The sequence below is a fragment of the Phyllostomus discolor genome, chromosome 2, assembly GCF_004126475.2.
Source record: "Phyllostomus discolor isolate MPI-MPIP mPhyDis1 chromosome 2, mPhyDis1.pri.v3, whole genome shotgun sequence".
Lineage (NCBI taxonomy): Eukaryota > Metazoa > Chordata > Mammalia > Chiroptera > Phyllostomidae > Phyllostomus > Phyllostomus discolor.
The window spans coordinates 4,392,742-4,405,209 of NC_040904.2; the positions used below are offsets into that span (position 1 = coordinate 4,392,742).

General features: G+C 56.8%; 1 protein-coding gene across 2 annotated transcripts in view; it reads right to left on the reverse strand.

Annotated features, from left to right (window-relative positions):
* HLCS (holocarboxylase synthetase) overlaps nucleotides 1-12,468 on the reverse strand; it is a 182,766-nt gene that overhangs the window by 125,667 nt on the left and 44,631 nt on the right. For both annotated transcript variants that reach the window (XM_036017423.1, XM_028504909.2), the window contains exon 6: nucleotides 3,219-3,490. In XM_036017423.1, coding sequence (XP_035873316.1) covers nucleotides 3,219-3,490 — 272 coding nt within the window. The remainder of the gene's footprint in view (nucleotides 1-3,218; nucleotides 3,491-12,468) is intronic.

Genomic DNA, 12,468 nt, shown 5'->3' on the forward strand with positions numbered 1-12,468 from the left:
TGCCACAGGCCCACCGCTGACGACCGCTGCTGTCGTGCAGCCGGGCCTCTGTCGCCTGGGAGGGTCTGCAGCCCAGCAGGTGTCTGGCAGAGGCTGCGTCGCCCCAGGAAATAGCTCTGAAAATGCCAAGGGCGGTGCTTGTCGGTCCTGGGTGCCCTGAGCAAAGTTCAACGAGAGAGGAAGGACCTCCGTGGTGCTTAACCAGTCTTAAGAAGGTGGGAGAAGATATTTGATAAGAGAGGGGCATTCTGTCAGCACCTAAGGTGGAGCTGCTGGGGCTGTCCCCGCGGCCTCGGCCAGTGACAAGGCAGATGCTTCACCATGACGCCCAGGAGCCTCACACCCAAGAGTGACGACCGGCCGGCCTCCCACCCAAGCCCCGCACTTCCTCCGGCCCAAGGGAGCCGCCGCCAGACCGCCGCGGGCGGTGGAGGGGCAGACAGGGCACTCTGTCCAGGCCAGGTCCCTGCACAGGGGACCGCCGCGGCAAGCCAGCCGGAGGCCCACCGAAGCTGCAAACACCTCTGTCTCCCGGAAACAGCCACGACCGTCACCCTCCAAACAGTACCCAGACCCCAAACCCTCTTGGCGTGAGCACGGGAAAAGTCCATCCCTTCCAATTCGCGTCTCAGAGGTAGTCAGGCTAAAACTTCCCTGCCCCCCAAAAAGGCAAAGCCAGGACCCCCAAGGACACTGGGCAAGAAACCACAGTGAGCAGAACCCAGGCTGCCAGACAGACAGACCAGCGGGAGCTCACCCACCGAGAGTGCCGGGAGTCTCTCCTTTCTTCTCCCTCCCCAGGGAGATCCGAGGGTCCCTGTTTCTCCCACAGCAACAGGAAACATGGAGCAAACCCAGTCCTGATCTGGGAAGTCCTTCTGCCCTGCCCAGGTGACCCACTGATGCGATGTACCACACAATCATTAGCAAGGCACACAGACAGGAACGATCCCACACACTGCTGTGATACCGGGGTGCCACTCTAGTCCCACGACGACAGACCCCAGGAACCGAAAGATGACGTATACGGAATTAGTCGATACGTGCGAGGTGCCTAAAGCCATGTCTGAAAGACAGAAGCTTTCGATACACGTTGGCTACAACTGCTGTTATCGCCACCCCGCTGCGCTTCCGAAAGGGAGCTCGTGTGGGGTCAGATACCATGTGCGCTGCAGGAGTGCTTTGGGTCGTGTGCTCGGAAGGTAATAAGCCGTATGTTTCCTTGATCGCACGGTCCCTCTGCAGACAGTTGTAGGTCATTCTGGCACTAAGGCGACCTCCTCAAGTTCCTTCTCTTAAGGGTCAGTCCTGGTGCACAACTGGACGTCGGCCCTGCGGCCGGCAGAGGGCCGGTCGCCACCCACCACAGCCCTCTTCCTCTGCCCGCTCCGGAGAGCAGGCAAGGAGAGAAGCAAATGCCCCCAGAAAAGTTACCATAGTTTCCTTTTGTCAAAATAGAAACTCTGGATCCTGCAGAAGTTTCCGAGGCTACTGTCATCACACTTTGACAGCCCCACGCCGCTTCAGACGGGATGTTTAGTTTTCTATAGACAGGCCAACGGCCAAGAGGAGCTCACCGGCAGTCCAGGGCACCAAAGCAGCAGGGTGGCTGCACGGCGCCCCTCTGCACCCCAAACCCGGGCTCCCCGCCGTGTAAGGGAACCCGCACACCTGATCCCCAGGGAGCCCCGGGCTGCCCACTCTAGCGGGGTGCTCACGGGCTTCTTGGTGACGCGTGCCCACTGCACGGGCTCAGGCTCAGGCTGGGAGACCATTGTCCGATGTTCCAGGATCATCCGACACACGCCAGTCTTCGCTTACACCCACGGAAACAGCAAAAATGGTCTGGAAGTGCCCCCATTTTTCTGTCTGCATGTCACCTCCCCAAATCCTGGGTTAAATGTTGTGCCTTGATTTTTGTTTTAATTTAGGTAAGTGTAATGATAACAGGTCACCCTCTTGATATAACGGAATGTTCAGTTGAGTTACAAAAGACTATCACGGGTTTGCACCAGCAAGTAACGACTGTTGCACCTACAAGAACAGGCTCCCTGTCTCCTGAGGGGCTGGGGGGGGTGGGGCGGGGAGTGGAGGCAGGAGAGGCTGGGAGCGCCGGGGAGAGGAGTCCCGACGACACGGCAGAGCAGCTCAGTGGACGAGAACTGAGGTAACTGGGGCGCTTACTCCCCTTCCGACTGCCCCTCCCCTCACGCTGCCAACCCCCCCGAACGTTTCCCTCCACGCACGCCGCAGCTGCCCCTCGCAAGACTCCGAGTGGGAGCATCAAGAAACCCTAAAGTTCCCCTTTGATATCAACATGCCATCAAATTCCAGAGATGATTATTAGGAAGAAAGGCCAAAATATTTCCACATGGCCCGTGGGCTGGATTATGCATCTCGCCGTGCAGTCCCACCGGGGAGAGAGCCCGGGACCCCTGAACCGGGGCTCTGGGGGTGGGGGGGGGACGCCGACATTCCCCACATCTCAGTCCCGGGCTGAGGGACGACGAGGCTTTTCCCGTTCGCTCCCTCTATAATCCCACCTTTTCAACCGCCTCAGAATATAAGGCTACTCATTAACACTGACTAATTTGGCAGCTAAAAAAATTCCTTTCATCTGCTTTCCATTCTTTAACCTTTCATCAAAGTCCAGGAAACAGAAAGAATAAAAAGGAAATTTTTCAGTAAGGGTGCATTTCGGACGTGCACATGGGATTACAGAGCGCTCCAAAAATGTCCTGGACGGGAACGGACCGGAGCAGGTTTTCAAGGACAATGCTCCCCGCCTGACTCCAACGGAACACAGCTTCCACGCCCTGCTGATCTGCCCCACCCCCGCCCGGACACCCCTGCAAAACAACTTCAACTAAACATTTGACGCTGGCTCCAAGGACGCGAAAGTAAAACACTCACTCGGACAACAGTGCCACCCGTTCGCCGGGTCTTCTCACCATGTTCCTTTTCCCCGGGACACTCTGCAGGGCCTGGTTTTACAAAGAGCCACAGGGGCTGCCCGGCCCTTAAAACACAATCCCCGGATCCAAGAATGTTGCTGAAGCTCTCTTCTTGCACTCGGACCCTTCCAGGGCCGGTGCACCTACCTCGAGGGTGGTTTGTGAAGAGCTCCCTCCCGTTCCACGTGTCTGTCCCTCGTCCCCAGCACGGGCCGGAGAGACCCTCCCGCCCAACTGGACGCACTGCCCGGGCCCACGACTCACCCGTCCAGAAGGTCCATGGTGGTGGACGCCACTTCGGCAAACAGGACTACTTTTCCCAGCCGCTGCGTCTGCAGGTGTTGCCGGTAGATCTCCAGGCTGAAGTGCTCCGATGAGAAGGCCGTCGTGTCGGTCACCACAGGCAGAGCGGCCGGCGTGACTTCGACTTCGGACGTGCAGGAGGCGACAAACTGGAGGGACAGCTTGCTGGACTTTATGACGCCTCCAGGACCCGCCTGCTTCCCCAGCCACTGCAGGAGAGGATCCCGGATTTCCTGGGTCGTAAAGAAAGAAACGGAAAGGTCGTAACTCAGCATCACGTTAGGTGACGGGCACCTCTCCTGAAGACGTCGTGTAGGTAACATGAGTACTCCCCAGTTCGTGAGCAGGAAAAGCTAGATCCACCCTGACCTGAGTGTCTCAGTTCACTGGGCATCGTCCTAGCAAGAGAAAGGCCACCGGTTCAATTCCTGGTTAGGGCACGTGCCTGGGTGGCGGGTCGGTTCCCAGTCGGGGCCCGTACAGGAGGCAACTGATCGATGTTTCTCTCGTACGTCATTGTTTCTCTCCCTCTTTCTCCCTCCCTTCCCCTCTCTCTAAAAATTAAAAAAAAAAGCTAGATTTGTGTGCTCTGAACATGTAAACTGTTATGCAATAGACCATAAGTATGCTAAGCATGCTTGTATTATAACAATAACCTGTCCGGAAACCAGGGTCCAAGGAAGTAAGTACAGTTCATTATTAAACTTTCCATCCTATTCTCCAAAGCCCCTCGGTGCATTTTACAGAAAACCTGAATCTCTATACTTCGCCCACGAGGAAATTCGCCCTCCTGTCTGGGAGAAGACACAAAACGGAGCTGAAAGCCGGCACGGGAGACAAAGCACTCAGACCCGCAGGCCGCTGGCCCTCGGCCTCCACAGGCCCCCCAGCTCCGCCGTCCCCAAGCCACCGACGGGCCACGGACAACCAAGAAGCACCCTTTCATACCGGGAAAATATGGGGCGCCCACAGGTTACGTCCTCCTTGTCCCAAGTGCAGGTCCAGGTAGGGGAAGGCCGAACCTATGTAACCTAGGGAAGAGCCTCGATCCTACCCCTGAAGCCACGAGGAGTCTTAGAGCCGCACCGGAGGCTGAAACTTGCTCTCGGGCCACGGAGGGCTCCGAGAGCTCCTTCCGGGTGGAGCACCAGGGAAACAGCTGTGGGGCTGGGGGAGCCCCCATCGCCAGAGGCTGGCACCAATCACACCAATATCTGCCAGTCACAGCGAGCGCAGACGCAGGCTCCAGGGCCATCTTCGTGCAAGTGCCAGGCCTCTCAAAAGAGAAAGGACGTCCCTCTGTTAACACCAGGGGTGTGTCCCAAGCGCCCCACTGTTGACACCGGGGGTGTGTCCCAAGCGCCCCACTGTTAACTCCAGGGGTGTGCCCCAAGAGCCCCATGGCCAGGGAGAAGCAGCTCCAAAGATAAAATCGCATTCAACTAAACTCAATGAAGGAAACTTTAAAACCCATTTCCATCTTGCAGAAAACACAGAAGGCAGAGGAGCAAGTTAAGTGGCTTCAGAAGGGAGCAGTCAGAGGAACACGGGAAGGCGAGGCGGTTCACAGAACAGGGACCTTCTGCAAGCCGACCTCTCACAGGTGAGGAGGCGAGGGTGGGCCCGTGCCCTGCCAGGGATGTCGGCCACGAAGAAAACACAACCGGCCGGCCTGCGTAGAAGCCCAGAGCACTAAGAACTGCGGCTCTCCCAGAGACAAAGTTAGCAAAGATAAAATAAAAACTACAGACTAGAAAAACAACTCTCAATACATGTGTCTGACAAAGGACTTAGGTCCATAAAATAGTCTTATATCCCGAAAACAGAATTAGGAGAACACACCCAACCCAACTGAGACATCAGCAGAAAGGTTTGACCGGAGACTCCCCCAGAGAAAAACATCAGAGAGCCAATGAGCACCTGAAAAGGACCCCGCATCACTTGTCGCCGGGGAAAGACAAGTGAAAGCCGCAATGAGATGCCGCGACACACCCACTAGAACAATTAAAATTTCGGATTCTGACAGTATCTAGTGCTGGCAAAGACGCGAGGCGACTGGAACCCGTGGTGGGGATATAAAACGGTGCAATGAGTTTGGAAAACGGTTTGGCAGCTTCTTGTCAAATTAAGCACACACTCCCCACATGACCCAGAAAGTCTGTTCTTGGGCCTTCACCCGAGAAAAACGAAAACACATGTCCACGCACAGACTCGTGCACGAACGGTCGGAGCACCGTTCCTCGTAACAGCCAGAACGGCAGGCAGCCCGAGTGCCGCCCCGCAGGCGAGTGGGGGAGCGAGCCACAGCACAGCCACACGGTGGACACGAGTCGTGAATAACCAGGAATGAAATACCTGCAGCAGCACCAGCAGCAGCAGCAGCACAGACGAGGCTCAGAAGCAGAACGCTGGCCGTGCAAAGACACAGAAGAGCATGGACCGTACGATTCGATTTGGATGGGATTCGGGAAGAGACCGCCGTGCTCTGCAGTGAGGGAGAGCTGCCCGGGGCTGCCGAGGCCACTGCGTGGGCGGACGCTGGAGACGACAGGGAGGCGTGCTCGGATGGCGGGGACGACGACTCGGGCTTGGAGGCGTGCATCAAGCTATACCGAAGTAGGAGCATTTTCTTGAACATAAATCACACCTACAGATGATTTTTAGGTGCAAACGGCCACAAGCTTGTACAACAACACTGAAAAGTAACTAAAGTTCACGAGACCCTAGATTCACTCGTGTCCAAAAGAGCACCAGCACCCCAACTTCCAAAGAAGCCAGTGCTCAGACTTACCCTGGGTGCAAATACACAGAAGGGGCCACTCCGTCGTTGGTTAACAAACTGCCACACCTACTACAGGGAGCGCGGCCAAGGTCAGAGACGTGTGCACGCTGTGTGCCGTCCCATTGGAGCCACTTCACCCATCCCTTGTCGCTTCGGCCACTCGCATGCCTCTGAGAAGACTCAGTCAGGGAGATGTAAGCCATACTTCCGATTCAGCGCCGGATGGGAGACATGTCCCCAGCTCTGGGTGTGTCTTGGTTGTCCTTGTCCTTGTCCCAAGAAACACCAGACGACTCGTGCAAACCCACGAAGGTTTGCTACCTCCCAGACACACTGGCCTCCTCGTAACTAATCAGATTAGTTGGGCTTCGGCCATAACACGGTGAGCTGCTAGGCAAGCACACACGGGAGACCCAGAAGATGAACCCACAAAGCCGCAGAGTACAAGCTCCTTCACGGGTGTCTCCTTTCCGGAGTGGCACGCTCGAGGAAGCAGGGGCAGGCAATCCACTCCAAGAAATTGCCAGTTCTTCCCACCGCATTTACAACCTGGTGCTTCGCAGCCCACTGCACGCCGACTCAGTCTTCACACTCGTGATGCGGATGCCGCACAGCGGATCTTCATCATGGAAACAGGAGGACTCTCTTCCTCAAAGAGCGGGGCTGCCCTCCTTGAAGGCGGGACTGCTCGTGTGGCCGCGGCCACCTGGGGTGGACTTCCGTTCTGAGCCACCAGGCAGCGCGCAGTGTGGGTGGGCGGGTGGGGTGGGGTCTGAGATGAGGCTGGGCAGGGCCCCCGTGGAGAGGCTGCTGTCCCGGCCCCGGCCCCTGCCTCCAGACTCCTCCGTGGGCAGCCCGGGTTCCCCCTGCCCCTGCCTTCCTGCTCCCCCGATGTGAGCTGCCACCGATCCCAAGCACTGTCACCCCAGGACGACTGCCCCTGGGGGGGTTTCGTGCCTCAGTGACACAGCTGAGACCAGTCAGTCCCCACAAACACGCAGGCCAACCGTCACCAACGGACAACTGAACCCGGGGACATGCTCTATTTGGTTCACCCATTTTGAACTACTTACTGTCACTTAAAAATCAGGACATTTCTCATCAGATTTCCTGATGCTCTGGAAGAAATGAAAACTCTTTCCCACATGCCAGTAACTGGCTGGAGCCATGCAGCACCGTCCTCCTTACTTGGGGACACAGCTGGACTTGTGAGTGCCACCTCTTCTGCCCCTGGGCATCGGGGTTTGAGACCGTTCCTCTTGGGCCTGGCACCCAGCCCGGCAGCAAGCTCGCAAGATCCGCCGTGGGGCCCCGGGTAACGCTTCCGTCCAGTTCGGTCCATCTGACCCATCACAGTGACTCCAGTGACACTGACTCTCCAAACAGCAGGGAAAGAACTTGGCAATTCTTCAAGAGGTTAAAGAGAATAAACACAGGACCCAGCAATTCCCAAGTGTGTACCCCAAACAAAGCAGGGACTCAAACAGACACTTGAACACCAACATTCACAGCAACATTTCTCACTGCGGCCGAAAGGCAGAAGTAACCCAGGAGTCGACAGGGAGTCAGTGGAGACACGGATAACAACGTGGGAAATGTACACACCCGGGATACTATTCAGCCGTGAAAAGGAATGGAGTTCTTTTTTTTTTTTTAATTTTTTTAAAGTTTTTTTTTTTTTATGTATAGAGAGGGAAAGGAGAGAGATAGAGAGAGAGAGAGAAACATCAATGTGCGGTAGCTGGGGGCCGTGGCCTGCAACCCAGGCATGTGCCCTGGCTGGGAATCAAACCTGTGACACTTTGGTTGCCAGCCCCTGCTCAATCCACTGAGCTACGCCAGCCAGGGCTAGGAATGGAGTTCTGATAGATGCTCCGGTATGAAAGGGCCCTGACAACACTGTGCCAAGTGAAGTAACACAGACATGAAAGGACAAACATGGTACGATTCTCCTTACATGAAACACCTAAAACAGGCAAATCCGTAGAAACAGAAAGCAGAACAGAGGCTACCAGGAGCTGAGGGGAAAGAAAGTTGGGGTGTCACTGGTTCATGGGTACAGAGTCTTTGGGGGGACCGAGGAGTATCAGAAACAGACAGTGGGGGTGGCCACACGACGTTGTGCACGAAATCAGTGTCACTGCATTGTACCCTAAAAGGTGATCGCAGTGGACAACTTGATGTTACCTACATTTCACCGTCATTTTTTAAAAAAGAGCAAGCGAAGGGGTCAAGGTCTCGACCCTTCTTCTCCCCAAAGCTCCCCGTCCTGTCTGCAATCAGCCCCCCACCCTGCACTGACCGTCCTGCATACGGAGGACACGGAGGGGCAGCCTGGGCAGCGCCCAGGGCCCTCGCTGAGCCTGCCCCAGGGCTGCCCCCCGCCCAGCCTGCAGAGCACTGACCGAAGGACCTCTCGGAACAAGACCCCCACCGAGACAGAGGAGTGACCGGCGCTGGCTCTTGCTACAAGACTTTGAGTTGTGTCGCCCGACACTAGACTGCGGCTGTGGCAGGAAAGCAACCCTGCACCATGCACCCACCCACAAGAACCCCCCACTGGGTGCTTCAGACTCCGGACCCCAATCCTCAGCAAGCGATGCCTCTGCACCAGCGCGCCACCCCCAGAGGAGGACAGGGCGCCTCGGGAGGCACAGCGGTGCCCACGCCACACCTCAGTCACAGAGCTGGGGCCTGACCCCACGAAGCCAGATCTGCCTGCATCCCAACTCCCTGCTCCGACCCCTGCCCCACGGCCCCCACAAGACCCGACCCAAAGTGGGGCAACGCAGCAATCGCCTACTTACTGTGATCAAAACGCCCAAGGCCTCACGAAGGAAAATACAAACTCGATGTGATATGCAACTATGAAATAGTGACACAACAGGTGTGTTTGGGGAGGCGCAGGGGAGGTGGAGGGGAGGGGGCCCACAGGGAGGGGAGCAGGCAGGGGAGGGAGTGCACGGTTGGGCAAGTCCGTGAGAGGACGTCGGCACAGAGAACCAAGGTGCTATCGTTTAAGTGAGTTACTGCTCACCACTCTCCGGTTCCAGCCACAGCTGGCATATCCGCAAGGATTCCACCAAAGGGACGCCTCACGGAAGCAGGTAAGCCAGAGCCGCCGCGGGGGCTGTGAGCCGAGAGGGCAGAGAGGAAAGAGGGAATCCGGCCACCCCTCTCACCTCCTGCGCCTCCCGCCAGCGCAACCCTGGCACCACGAGCAGCCAGAGCCCAGGAAGGGGTGGAGAACAGCGGACAGGGTCACCTGGACAGTGGCCCACACACCTGCTAGGAGAGAGCCCAAAGTGGCCGGAGCTGGCCGAGGGGCCTCGCTCTGAAGGGACTGCCTCTCCCAGGCCGGCCCTGACGCCACGTGGGCCCAGCAGCGAGATGAATTTCTACCCATCCTGGTCCTGCACTAGGGACCGGAGCGGACCTGAGGTGACGGCTCTGGATTCACGACAGCTGGGATGAGGCAGCTACACCTGCGCTGGCCACAGTCGCGTCTAGGTCCCCGATGCCTGGGACCCAGCGGGCGCCCCATCGCGTCTGCTCCCCAGGCTCCCGCTGCCGTGCAAGGCATCGCTGGGGCTGAGGCTCTCGGAGCGAGGCCGCACATTTACTGCCTTCCTGTTACCTGCCAACTCTCGAAAGAGCACAAAGGCTGGGAGGACCCGTAAAACAGGGGTAATGAATACGTCGTCTCTAACAGGGCTGGTTTTACGGGCATCACACCTCTGCTGGGCCGAACGGGCTCGTTTGAGAGGTGAAACCTATTCTGCGAGTGGGGGACCCAAGAAAGCCACAGCGTCACTGAAAGAAAGGGACGCTTTACGGGTCGGGGGGGGGGGGGGCGGGGGGGGGGGCTGAGCCATCGCCCCTGCAGGAGAGGCGCTACCTCCCCCCCCCACCCCCCGCAGGCCCGGGGGTGTGGGCTCAGCAGCCGGGCGTCTCCAGGGCCTTCATTAAGCCTGCCTGCCTGCCTGCAACGCCCGCCACGCACCCCCGTCCAACACAAACAGGCTTCTGACAGAGCTGGGGACCGAGCCTGGGAAGCCAAGAAGGCTCTGAGCTGAGAGCCAGGGTGCAAGACGGACACCTGTGGGCGCCCTGCCCAACGTGCCCAGAGGCGGTGCGTCCCGAGTGACGTGCGCCCTCGCCCAGGTGTGACCGCCCACACCTCCGCCACGCTGAGAGGGGGTAGGCCCAGACCGCCCGGCAGGGCCCTGATTTTGAGGACGTCCCAGGGCCCCACCCTCCCATCCTATTTGTCCATCATCCATCGGCCTGGCCTTGACCCTCTGGAGAGCTGTGCCCATGTCAGGCAGGGGACACAGCTCAGAATCGGGGCAACAGCTCCGCCACTGACCAGCTGGGAGGCACTGTCTCTTCAGGGGCTCAGTTTCCTCATTTTTAAGACGGCTTCAAGATGCAGTGAGTAGTCCCAAATGTCTACTTTTCCATGAAAACTAGAACAGTGACTCTAGGAGTCCAGTATTGAAATACACAGGGTGCCTGAAGAGAACTGGCCAGTTTGAAGAGGATTCAGGGAAAGCCGAGAACTTTCTATCTAGTCCACTTATGTTAACAAAGTTTCATTTGCTTGACGGGCTGTCACCGAGACACTCTGGAAAACTCAGAGAATCCCGGGAAACACCACGTGGGGGTGGGGGCTTCCAGCACGCCCCCAGTGAGCAGGAGGCAGAGGGGCACGCGGGCACGCGGGGACCGACGCGGTCTGAGCCGTCTGCACTTCCGACAGCGCCGCCAGTCCACGAGACGGAGCAGCCGGCCGGCCGACTGGCGGGTCCTTGGTACCGTTTCTAAACTGGAAAGCACACTGATAAAAGATAAAACTCTTGCCCTGGCCGGTGTGGCCCAGTGGATCCAGTGCCAGCCTGCAAACTAAAGGGCCGTGGGTTTGATTCCCAGTCAGGGCACAGGCCTGGGTTGCCCGCCAGGTCCCCAGTAGGGGGCGCACAAGAGGCAACCACACACTGGTGTTTCTCTCCCCCTCTTTCTCCCTTCCCCTCTCTCGAGAAGTAAATAAATAAATAAATCTTTTAAAAAAAAAAAAACCTCTTCCCACTTTCTCCTAAAACTCTGTTTTGTCTGTTATCCTCAGGCCCATCAATGGCTGATTCTTTCCGACTGTTTAACACGGTTGTTTATGAAATCCCCATCAGACCTGAATACAGGGTGACTGGGCCGGAGAGGACCGGGCAGCCAGTCCGAGCTGGCGAGGCGGCTGGCCTGTGCCCTGAGGCCCCTCGGGTCTCCCACACACAGGAGCAGAGGAAGCGTTTCACAATACACTCGTGGGGAAAGCCCAAACACTTTTTAAGTGTTCAAACACACACACTCACTAAATGCCTACTATGGGCAAAATACTGGAAAAGGGATACAGAAATTGACACCATATGGTCCTTGCCTTCAAATGATCTTGCATTACAGTTTGATGGGGCAGACAGATACTCACATAAATAATACAAGAGCACTTGTACACTATTTACACTTCACACACACACACACACACACACACATTCTTTTAGAAGCAAGCAATCAAATCTAACGTCCCAGTCCCGGGAATTGCGTTGGAGAGTTGAAAGAACAATTGTAAATCCTGTAACTCATGACGTGATCACGGGTGGAACTTTCCTCGGTCACGGGGTGGAATCCCTTTGTTGAGCATAAAAGATCAACGCGCTGTCCTCCCAGCATATGGCCCTAAGATGTTCCATGTTTTATAACAGCACTTTCAACACACAGTCTATCGTGAGAAGTTGATACCCGTGGGCCGGGGTGAAGACGGGATACGCCCATGGTCCGATAGGGTGGCGCCCAGCCACCCAGACCCACTGCAAATCAGTAGGCCGTAAATTAAAGAAACTGTGCCGCCCACCCGCCAACTCCTGAGAGCAGAAAGGCGGAAGGCCCCCCCTCTCGTAAGCAGCTCAGTGGTGAGTCCTGTGCTGTGTGGTTTACGTAACGGCAGTAACCTATGCCTCTTTTCCCCCCAAAAATACCGAACCCTCTTTGTCAAAATGAGGTAAAATGTCAACCAGGGGCAAATCCAGGTGAAGGTCACATGGGAGTTTTGGACCTATTCTTTTCACCCTTTCTTCACTTTTAATTGTTCTTACATAAGTTGGGGGAAATGAAGGGATTTGCTCCAGGAACTCGAAGACACCGGCCATCTCTGACATTCGCTGGTCATTTCTGCTCTGCTGTGAATTCTGGAATCATCCAAGGTGCAGTTTTGGTGAAAACAAAACCCAAAACAAACCAAAACCAAACAGCCACCAGGAGGACCTTCCGTGTAGTGTTCCGTGCCTCAGCTGAGCCAGCAGGGCCCTCCGTGCTGTCTGCATTGGGACGGGGTCGCTGAGGCCGCCCCCCGCAAGGACACCTCCCAGAAAAACCCCCTTC